This window comes from Chrysemys picta, chromosome 3 (genome assembly GCF_011386835.1).
Source record: "Chrysemys picta bellii isolate R12L10 chromosome 3, ASM1138683v2, whole genome shotgun sequence".
Classification (NCBI taxonomy): Eukaryota; Metazoa; Chordata; order Testudines; family Emydidae; genus Chrysemys; species Chrysemys picta.
Genome location: NC_088793.1, coordinates 128,507,456 through 128,519,492, shown reverse-complemented (window position 1 = coordinate 128,519,492; position 12,037 = coordinate 128,507,456). Strand labels below are relative to the sequence as shown.

At 41.5% G+C, this 12,037-nt stretch overlaps 1 protein-coding gene across 3 annotated transcripts in view; it reads left to right on the top strand.

Annotated features, from left to right (window-relative positions):
- DYNLT2 (dynein light chain Tctex-type 2) overlaps positions 1-12,037 on the top strand; it is a 17,646-nt gene extending 5,609 nt beyond the window's left edge. For 2 of the 3 annotated variants that reach the window (XM_005303958.5, XM_065588983.1), the window contains exons 2-4: positions 9,018-9,236; positions 10,129-10,287; positions 10,887-12,037. In XM_005303958.5, the coding sequence (XP_005304015.2) occupies positions 9,018-9,236; positions 10,129-10,287; positions 10,887-10,997 (489 nt within the window). In that variant the 3' untranslated portion in view covers positions 10,998-12,037. Of the gene's footprint in view, positions 1-7,268; positions 7,386-9,017; positions 9,237-10,128; positions 10,288-10,886 lie in introns of all 3 variants that reach the window. The other variant, XM_065588984.1, reaches the window with a different exon arrangement.

Here is a 12,037-nt window from a genome sequence, read left to right as displayed (position 1 = left end):
CTGGCCTCCCAGGGGAGCATTTGTCTTCTCACATGCTGGCTATCAGTGTGTGTGCAGTTTTCTTCAGTAGATCCCCTGGACTCTTCTCCATGGAGGAAGGAGTTGTTCTTCTCCAGGACCTCCCCAGAAAAAGATACACAAGTTAGACTGAGGTCACTCAAAGTTGAAGAGTTCTTCAAAAAAGGACTCAAACATCATCTGGCTATAAGGAGATCCTTGGAGGACTCATCTAATAGCCAACATACAGCTGGGCTGTCAACCTGTGACTCCCTGGCACCACACTGGGATGACTTTAGTAATGTACTATCGACTGGCACTTCTGCAGGACAACTGTTGAGTCTGGGATCAACACACACTGTTTCAGCGCTGATCTCTTTGGTACCTACAATCCCACAAACTTATGACACAGCAAAGGATTTGCTTTGTCTTCCACTTCCAGACTTTCCTGTGGTTCAGGAGATGATTGCTTTGTCAGCACCTCCTTTAGTACTGGGCCTGTCTTTGTCATCAGCTCCAGTGCAGAAACTATTAGTTGTATTGACTAGTACCAGCTAAGAAGCATGGTGGGGGCTTGGCTCCTTCTCTGATGCCAACTTTGATACCAGGGCACAGAGTCTGAAACAACACATTCTCAGCACTGACACTCTCAGTATCTTTATGGTCATCTTCCTTGGTACTGACTCCACTTTCTACTATGGTCCTGGCTATGGGGTCTTTCTCAGCACTACCTCAAGATGCTGTGCTATCAACTTCTTGTGAAGCCTTTATGGTACTGACTACCATACTTACTTCAGTACCAATGTTGTCCTCTTCACAATGGGTGAGATCATTCAAGTTGTCTACTAGTCCCATCAGGCTTTGCACCCCCAATGCCAATTGACTATTTTGGTGACTCCTCACAGACTGGTTTGGAGTCTTCCAATAGTTCACCATCTCCTCCCAGGCACAGATGGTCTAGCAGACTGCCTCCAGAAGGAGGACAGCTCTTATGACAGCAGGGACAGATCACTGTGGCTGAATTCTTGCTGATTCTAGATGCCCTGTGCTCTTCCCTGGGGCTGTTTTGGAGCCTCTGGGTTCTCTCATTTGTCCAGAGCCTGATCACTGGTCTAGACTAGAGGAAGCTCTCCAGAGCACACGGTAACAAAGCTTCTGGAGTTGCCTGCTTTGGAGATACAGAAAGACACTGTTCCCCATGACCAGCCTGTGCATCAGGAGGAACTATTGCCTTAGGAGTTGATTTTACCATAGGAGGATCCATCTGCTCCTGTTAATCGTCCCGCCTCCTTGCCTGATAATTCTGTGATCCCAGACACTTCTCCAGTTCTAGATGACTATATCATCAGGAGCTTCTGAGAAGAATGCTTGCAGCTTTGGGCATTCAAGCAGACCTTTTGCAAGAAAACATAAGCTTTTGGACATTCTACAGGGTTCTGCCCCTGGGTAGGGAGCACTACCTATTAATCAACAGTGTGCTCTTGTTGCCAAGAAGGCTAACGGCATTTTGGGCTGTATAAGTAGGGGCATTGCCAGCAGATCGAGGAACGTGATCGTTCCCCTTTATTCGACATTGGTGAGGCCTCATCTGGAATACAGTGTCCAGTTTTGGGCCCCACACTACAAGAAGGATGTGGAGAAATTGGAAAGAGTCCAGCGGAGGGCAACAAAAATGATTAGGGGTCTGGAGCACATGACTTATGAGGAGAGGCTGAGGGAACTGGGATTGTTTAGTCTCCAGAAGAGAAGAATGAGGGGGGATTTGATAGCAGCCTTCAACTACCTGAAGGGGGGTTCCAAAGAGGATGGAGCTCGGCTGTTCTCAGTGGTGGCAGATGATAGAACAAGGAGCAATGGTCTCAAGTTGCAGTGGGGGAGGTCCAGGTTGGATATCAAGAAAAACTATTTCACTAGGAGGGTGGTGAAACACTGGAATGCGTTACCTAGGGAGGTGGTGGAATCTCCTTCCTTGGAGGTTTTTAAGGCCCGGCTTGACAAAGCCCTGGCTGGGATGATTTAGCTGGGAATTGGTCCTGCTTTGAGCAGGGGGTTGGACTAGATGACCTCTTGAGGTCCCTTCCAACTCTATGATTCTATGAATAAGGCACTACTAGAACTGGCATAGACCTTATGGCATACACCAGCCTTCTTAGCCCCTATAGCTATGTGCATGGATAAATGCAAAGATTTGAGTGTTTTTATTCTCATTCTGTATCTAATTCTGTAGTAATGTTGGCTGCCAATGAGAGATCAGGACCAGGAAGACTTAAGTCAACTCCCAAAGAGAGAGAACCCATGAGACTTGATTTACTTAGGAGAAAAAATTACTACTCCTCCTCTCTTCAAATGTTCATAGCAAATCAGCAGGTGGTTTTAGCTAAATATGACTTTGTAAGCTGAGATGCAATGTCTAAGTTTATTGAAAAATTATCTGAAAATTTTAGGGAGGAATTTAAGGCTTTCCTGCCAGAAAGTTACATTGTGACCAGGACGTCTCTCCAGTCTGTATTTGATGCAGCTGATGCTTTTTCTAGAGTGATGGCCTCTGCAGTAACAATGAGGAGAGAGTTCTGGGCATAGCTAGTTTGTTGACTATCCCTATCGAAGACTTTCCTTTTGATGGTTGTCCCTTTTTTTGGACAAAACAGATGAGACCTTACATTTATTTGAGGACTCACAAGCTGCCCTTAGCTCATTAGCAGTGTATATTCTATCCACCAGGAGACACCAGTACAGGGCTCAGCAGCAGCAACAGAAACTATTATAGACAGCATTTTTACCATAAGACACAGACTTTTCAAAGAGAAAGCGCAAATCTCAACTAAGTAGATCATCTAACTCAAGCATTGCATAGACAAGTGGGTCCTAAGCATTGTGGGACTGGAATATTCCATCCAGTTTCTTTCTTTTCCCCATCCTCACTCCTCTGCACACACCCAGTCTTTCTTCAGGGACTCTTCTCGCTAATCAATGCTTCTTCAAAAGGTTCATACTTTGGTCCATCTGGAAACTGTAGAGGAAGTTCTCCTTCAGTGTGGTGGATAGGATTTTTCTTCACGATAGTTGCCCATTCCCAAGTCGAAGGGCGATTTGAGACCCATTCTAGATCTTCAAAATTTCAATAAGTTCATAAAAATACATAAGATTTCACATGGTCTCGCTAGCATTGATTATTCCTTCCTTAGGTCATAATGGCTGGTTTGCTGCCCTCGATTTATAGGACATTGTAAGAGAGTTTATTCACTGCTAGGCACCCCGTCACGACTGGGTGTGGAGTAACAGCTCTTCACTAGGCTATTACCCCTATTGATAGTCTCTCTGGCGCCGTGGTAGTTTTTCTGCCTGGTAGCTTGTCCAGTGACTCAGCCCTTTGACTAGTTCACAGTCTTTGGTTTGGGTCACAGTTGTCCCAAACTAAAATTCCAAAAATGTCTTAACACGAAAATAGCCCCAGAGAAGGCAGAAGGTTCTATTTCTCAGCCTCTTTCCTGTTTGATCAGAGTCTCTCCCAGGCATCCCTGCTTGGAGAGCTTTTCCAGTCTCTCCTCCTTCCTGAAGAGCTTTTACCCTGTTGATTCAGGGCCCTGCAGGAGTCTTTCTTGATCACTGCAGTCTCTACAGCTATAGTAGCAATTTTCTGGGCTTCCCCCTTTATATTGCAACCTACAGCTTTGAGCATCCTGCCTCTATGGGAATCTTCCTGCAGGTCGGTCCTCATCTGGACTTTATCACTACTTAAGCCTGGCTCCTTTTATTGTAAAAATCACCTGATTCCTCTCAAGTGGGGCCCATCTGTAATCAGGTTGGCTTAGCCCCAGGCTAAGCCACCCTATTACAGGTACTTACTTTCATGCGGTGGTTTTGCCAAGTCACAGGAAGTTTCTAAAATTTCTGATAAAAGACCAACATAAGTACTTCCTTTTGGCCGGTCATTGGCCCATGAGTATTCATCAAATGTGTGAGGGTAGTGCTGGATTGTATACACCTGACCTAATATGCGAGGCTGTGCCTGCGCAGCCACCAGGGGCGGCTGAAGTCAGTTTATTGACTGATCAGCTAGCCCTTAGACATGTTGCTCTGTGTACCTGTTGTGGTCCTGGCATCTTTGGAACGATGAGTGGATCAGAACAATGTGTGCAGGGGCATTCCATTCTCTTGTTCCCTTGCATCCAAAACAGATATCACCAATGCATCCCTGATAGGATAGTGTGCTCTCCTGGAGGGTTTACTAACCCAAGCTTTATGGACAGAACAAGAGGTAACCCTTCACGTCAATGTGCTCAAACTTCAGGCAGTTCACAAGGCCTGTCACACTTTTCTTCCTCATATTAAGGGATTGTCAGTTCAGATTCTGACTGACATTACAGCTACGATGTACTGCCTAAACAGACAGGCAGGAGCAAGGTCCAGTCAGCTTTGTCAAGAAGCTGTGAAATAATGGGACTTATGCATCACGGATGATATTACTTTTATTGCCTCCCACTTACTAGGCTCCCAGGACCTCTTGGCTGATCATCTCAGCAGGAGATTTTCACAAAACCATGAGTGGTCTCTGAAGAACAGTGTGCTCAGAACCATCTTTCATGCCTGGCGTATCCAATCAGTCAGACTATTTGCAACAAAAGACAACAGGAAATGCCATCAGTTTTAGTGTCAAGTGGGTCACAGCCCAGGCTTTTTTGACCCCTGCTTTTCTCCTTCAGCAGGGGCCAAGCCTCATGTACATATTTCTCACCATTCCTCTCATCACACAGGTGATTTTCAAATTAAAACAAGACCATACCAAAATAATTCTTATAGCTCCAGCACGGTTGTGACAGTGCTGGGTTCATGAATCTTCACAGCCTCTATTTGACCTCCATGGACTCTGCCTTCATTTCCAGATCTACTGTCCCAAGAACAGTCAATTATTATACCCAGATCTGGACAGCCTGCATCTCACAGCATGGGTATTGAGGGGCTAAATTAGGCAGATAAAGATTGTTCATGGGCAGTTCAGGAAGTATTGCAGCAGAAACTAATCCACTTTATCTGTTTATTTAGCCAAGTGGTAGTGGTTTTCAGCCTGGTCTATTCCCCATGTTGTACCTGCAACAGAAGCTAGAATACAGGATATTTTATAGTACCTGTTACATCTGAAATCCTCAAGTGTTCTCTAGTTTCCCAGAGGGTCCATTAGGAACGATCTCAGCAATTCATCCATCAACCCAGGACAGATCAGATTTTTCTAAACCAATAGTTTCTAGATTTTCAAAGAGGATTGTTCGGCTTTTCCCCCAGTGAAGGATGGGTAGTTGCCTTGGGATCTCCACATTGTGCTAGCTGTTCTAATGGGTCCTTATAAGGTTCTTTGAGTCTCAGGGGCAGGGTGCCCCACTCAGCAGCAGTGGTGAATCGGTGCTCATGCCAGGTGGGTCGATCAGGCATTTGGCTCCACAGCCGAGCAACTGGGCTTCATTTCAACAGCTATTCTCCAATCCCACACCCCTTGAATATAACTCCTTGACTTTAGCATTCCAAGACCACTGTTTATAATTTAATATATACCCAAATAAATGCATGTATCCACATTTACATTTTTGGTGATATATGTGCATTGGGTTTTGGTAGCTTAAAATGCTGCTGGAAAAAAGTTCAGATTAGTAAATGGAAGGACATTGTTTTCAGCTGAGCCCATTGAACTTTGGTTTCATGGCACCTGCGAGATGAACTTAATGTCCAGATCTCTTTCTTAGACAACAGAATATCCTGTCAGTTACACAGATAACTACTATAACGAATACTATATCAGATCATGTTTTTTTACAAAACTAATACAGTATGACAACACAGAGATTAAGAAATCTAAAATTATTGCCATATAAATTGTATGCAGTATTGTAGCTGTTTCACTCCCAGGATATTAGACAAGGTGGGTGAGCTATCACCTTTTATTGGACCAACTTCTGTTGTTGGAAGCTCAAAAGCTTGTCTCCCTGCCCTATGAATTAATGTTTAGGGCTGGATTGCTCCCTTCCACAATAAAATCCCTGAAGGGAATAAAGAGAGAAGAAAACTGGAGGTTCCCCTTGTGGAAAATTTCCTATTTTGTTTCATCAGAGGGTGGGATCTACTCACTCACTGAAGAAGACGCAGGGTCTGCTACTAAACCTTTTGAGTCCTGTGGATCCACACCAATGTTGAAGGATCAGTGGGAGGTCAGGGTCATCAGTATGAAGACCTTGTGCCTCAGTGTGAACTTTCTTCCCCTGGGCACTCCACCTCCTTCTCCCTGGCTGTGGCTGACCCTTATTCCTCTTTAAAAAAGCTCCACACTTTGTAGAGGGCTTTGTGGGAAAGGTAATATAGTTCCAGACTATACAGATTTTGGGGGGGAACTCCCCTGAAAACATCTGTAAAGCTACCTCATTGTCCTCCGTGAAATCCCTCCTTAAAACTCTCTTTTGTCATGATGCCTACAAAAATGGTTAGCTGGTGTGTTGAGACCACTGCCTATCCTGCCCACTGTTATTGTCTCATTGATTCCTTGTGCTCCCTGGTTGTGTGTAGTCACTTGTCTTTTTTTATATTTTGATTGTAAACTCTTTAGGGCGCGGACTGTCTTTTTGTTCAGTGTTTGTACAGCACCTAGTTCAGTAGGGGCCCTGGTCTGTGACAGAAGGCTCTAGGTACTACTGCAATACAAATACCACTACTAATTACATTTCCTAAGGATACAAGGGGTTAGTCTAGGGATGATGTGTGTCCCTCTTGACCCCATCCATCATGGGGCAGCCCACTCCTTGTTCCCTACCACCTCCTCAGAACAGATCCCAAACCCATGTCTGTATCTCCATAGAATTGGGGGTTGGTACCATAGTGGCAGCAGACCCACCTTCTGGGTAGGAGAGGTGAGACCTGCACATGGAGAAATCACTCTAATCATGGCTGGGGAAATGTCACTTTCTTACTCAACAAATCTGCTTTATCACTCTGTATATATTCAGGATCATATACATTCATTGTAGTGGCAAAAATATGTTTATACTACTTTTGACTCCTGCTAGAACTGCAAAGTCAACACACCTCTGGGAGACTGATTTTGATTCCATTTTGTCTCTGCATCATTAGTACGACTACTTAAGTTTCATCTGCAGTGCCAGATTCTGCCCTCAGTTACTATTGAAGAGAATGACATTATACTAGTGTAACTGAGGGCAGAATTTGGTGGTGCGGAATCTTTATTAATGATAAAGATAAATAAACAAAAATGATCACTTCTTCACTTTCAGAGCCTGTAACGGGCTCCCCGGGGTGCAACCTGGAACTGGGATATCGCTGAGCCCTCTGGCACCAACCTGGGCTCCCTCTCACACTGTGATGCTGTGACAAGCTGCAAACCTCACCAGGTACTGCACTTACACAGCAATCCACATACAGGGACGCACCCAGCTGAGTAACATGAATGCTTCTCCAAGCCACTCATGAACTAACAATAGAGAGGCTCCAGCCAATTCCCCCAGCTCCCCAGCCTAGGACCTCAGGGCTGTATCGTCCTGCACTGGTCAGAAGCCTGACCAGTGTAAATTTAATACCAAGTCTGCCCCTCCCTCAATGTAGACAGGACACGCTCTCCACATTGTACACTGCAGATTTCCCAAGCATTTCAACCAAAACACACTGTTTAAGGTAAAATATAAAACAAAATCTAAGTGATTATAAGTTATAAGCATACAGATCAAAGTTGGTTACCTACGAAATAAAAGTAAAATCACAATCTGATAAATTAGATAGGATTTGAATCAAGCTGTGTCTCGTCCTGATGGTATAGTTCCTTAATACACAAGCTGGGATTCTCCTTTCCAGCCTGGGACCACCTCCCCAGTTCAGTCTTTGTCCTCCAGATGTGTTTCCAGGTGTTGAGTTGTGGGAGGGAGTGAGGCCAAGTGATGATGTCACTTCCCCTCTTTTATAATTTCTTCCAGCTTGCTGGAAAGATCCTTTGCTATGATGAGTCAAACAGTCTCCATTGTCTACGTGCTCTCTCTAAGAGGTCTCCATTGTATACAGTTCCTGGGGTAGTCCTTGTGAGTGTGGATTCCCCTCAGTGGGCCATCATCAGTGTCTGGCTACTCCATCGTTATAACTGAAAGGCTGGTTGTGGGTGTTCCCAAGCTCACAAGATATTTCAGTATCACACATATAACAAAAATTCATAACTTCCCATACAATGGTAGCACTTACAGTCCAACAGGATATTCATGTTCAACAGATCAAGACTTTTACAATGATACCTTACAAGGTATACTTTGTACAAAACATAATTATATGAAAGTGGTGAATATGAGGGTTCCAGGGTGCTGCTTTCAGGCACAGAGTGCCACAGATCCGAAACTGAGCTTTTAGTTCTTGCAAATAGAAAAAAATACATTTCTGCTTAAAATTGAGCAAATTTTATCTGGAAGTCATTGAGACACCACATATAGGCAACTCTGCAGTGCAATTTGTACAGTAGTTTTTCAGAATATAATCACATAAAAGATCAATAAATCAGTTATAACGTTTATTATATTGGTATTGTATACAACATCAGCATCAGTACTGAAAAGTTTCTACTGGTAACACAGGTGTTTAGATAAGTGGCTGGGATTATGCTTTCTAAAACTTTTGAAAGATAGTGAAAAGGATTTATTGACAGATTGATCAAGGGTTTCTTCTCCCTGGAGTACCCAATTCTGCCTGCACTGAAGTCAACTGCAAAATTTGCATAGACTTCAGGGGAAGCAGAATCAGAGTTTAGGTGAGAGGATATCCCTCTGGCCCTTTTCCCAGAAGGAGCATCAGATAACTAGCACACTCCTCAGTTATCCATAATAGAGGTGAACAATTCACAGTTTAGTTTTTTTCAGATATTTCTGATGATCCCAAACAAAATTTCAGTCTTTCCCTCTAGCGATACCATTTTGAAGTGTCAGAAAACTTTCAACAATCAAATACCAAAGCATAATACTAAGCTTTATTTTTTCTTTTGTTTTAAAAAGTATACACAGATCGTAAAAGACAGAATGAGAAGTTCAAGCCATGAAGTTCACGGTACGGAACCAATGGATGATGAATCGTTTGCAGAGTTTGGGAGAAGTGAAATATTTACATTGAAGACTAGCATGGCAAAAATAAGATATGCCAATACATACAAAATGGAGCCATATAGGAAATTCCAGGCTCATTTAGTAAGAAACAAAGCTCAACATATACTAACGGTAGAGTAATACTTTTTGTTTAAATTGTATGTAAGATATTTAATTTTAGTGTAACTGTTAGGCCCCAGTCCCTCAAAGACAGCCCTGGGGTTACTACAAAGTTACTATAAAGTTAAGCATATCCATAAGTCCATCCTCATGCTCATCACAGGCTCTATACTGTAAGATACTGAATGTCTTTTGCAGGGTGCTTGCTGAGCACCAGAGTGAAGGTGAAAGTTGAGGGTTTTCAGCTCCTTACGGGATTGGATCTTTTTTCTGTTAATAGATTAAAAAGGGTCAGAGAACTATCCAAAATAAAATAAATAATAGGACATTTTGGATTTATTGAATTTTATTCCCTTAATTGATTCGGGTAACATTTCATGACATGAGAGCAAAGTATTCCTGGTGGAGTCCCTCTGGTATTATTAACAGCAGTCTGATTGCCGTATATGAAATCAAGTTAAATGGAATGAGGGACTCTGCTCTGGAGAATCTACTAAGACAGTCTATAGTTGCCAAAGAGCAGGGAAATTATACTATTTACCCTGAAAACTAAGAACTAATCCCATTGACTCTGTAGTGCAGGAGACGTGTTGTGGATATGCAGACCGATGCTCCCTAGGCTATTTTCCATGAAACTGAGTCAAAAGGAAAAAAGTACACTTCTGTTCAGTTCAAAGAAAATTAAAAGATTTGTTAAAAATGTTTTAAAGTGAAATATTTCAATATTTTGACGGATAAAGTGTTTCGCAGTAAAAATGATTAACTTTTTATTTGGGGACATCATCTATTGTGTACAAACATTCCAGTAGTTTACTTCCTTTTTCTTTATAGCTAAAAGTAAGATTTTTTTATACAAAAGCTTGTTAGGATGGAGATTACAATTTTTTTTAAACTCTTTTGATAGCAACGACTTCAAGAAACCAAGTATAATGGTGCGACTAGTAGCTTCTTGTGTAATTCAATCTCAGAAGAAATATTAACAGCTGTCAAGGACATGGGCTTTGATCGCTATAAGTACGTAGTAACAGTCCTAATCTTGCAAAAGACTGGTCAGGCAATAAAAGTGAGTAGACAAATTAATTTACTCATAATATTTTCACAAACTGAGTTAGACATTTGGGGCCCTATTGTGCCTCTTGGGGATACCACCACATTCACTGTGGTCCAGATCTGCATTGCTTTAGGGTGAGCTACCCCTTGGAGCTCCGAGGTGCAGAGGAAGCTCAGCTGCTCTGTCTCAATGGACTGCAGCATGTACACCTCACCATGGCTGACTAACACTGCTGGTCAGTGTGAAGAGGACACAAGAGGTTTGCCTGAGTAAGTATTACAGATTTAGCCCCAGTGTATGTTTCAGTAGATATTTTTAAAGTGATAAGGAAAATCACTGAACAACATTTTGTGACTACCAGATTTTCAGAGCTCTTAAGGTAAATTTTCTCTAAAGGAAAATAAAATGCATTCAATAAGTAATAAAACATTCATTTCCTTTTAATTTGCAGTTTTATATACATTCTTACTATTTTAAATAAATTAATATAAACTAGCTGCACCTATGTAATGCTACATGTTCATTGTAAAGTTCTAATCTGAAAAATATTTCCTTAAGACTTGTGCTCTTTTAATCAATGTAATAGTACTTTGTTCTTTTCTCCCCCATAGATCTCCAGCAGATGGGTCTGGGATGTTGCAAGGGACAACTGGGTTTCAGCTAAATGTGAAACAGAATCCTTTGTTTCATTGGCTTTGATAATGGCTTGTTACTATGAGTAGTTTTCGAAAAGCAACCTCTGTTAACGATCATCACAATACTCTGTATAATTGTTCAAAAATCTTCATAAAGTTATAGTTATTTTAGAACACTTTCTTTGTTAAGTTAAAAACAGTTGATACATTGAAATGCACATAAATTTAAACAAATTTTACCAATTCTTGTCTATAATTTTTTTTAAAAAATATGTATGGGTGAGTGCATACTATATACATCTGTCATAATGCTATGTTTATGAATTTATGACAGGTGCTAAGAACACTTTTTGCAAGGTGCTGAATGTGGCCTCGCACATTCTAAAGGATGGGGTTCCAACATATTACAAGTGACAATTCCGTTCATAAAAGGGAAATATTCTACTCTTTGAGGTGACTCTGAAACAAAAAAGTAACATTGTATTTACTCTCAGTTGTTGTCATATTCATCAAATTCCACAGCAATAATCTCTTCAGAGATCTAGTAATAAGGAAAGCCACTGTAATGTGGCTTATTTTTAAAAGCTTTTCTTAGATTAAATACATTTTCCCCACTGTAACCAGCTGTTTTTTTCTTATGCCTGTTAAACTCTCATTTTTGTATTTTGAAGTTTGGAACATTCCATTTAAGGTCCCAGTCCTGCTCCTGTTGAAGTCAGTGGGAGTGTTGTCATTGACTTCACTGATACCAGGATGGACCCCAAATTACAAACCATCAACTGTTTTATAATCCTTAGTCTGGAGGCTGATATATTGTATTTACTGGATTCAGTTACTTTTTTTCATTTCATCAGACTGGTTCCTAATGACAACAAAGCCAGAAGAGCTGTAAAATCCATTCAGTGACAACCTAAAATCTTAGGAGATGGATATGTAATTGACAGTTAATGACAACAATACATATATCTATATTGAAAAGAATGGCTAAGACAAAATTTGCAAAGTATTTATAAAGAATGTTAGAATTGCTGCTATATTAACCTAACTGACTCAAATCTGCTATTATTTCATTGATGTTGTTCAAACATAACAATTTAGAAGAAAATAAATAGTATTTGTTTTCAAAA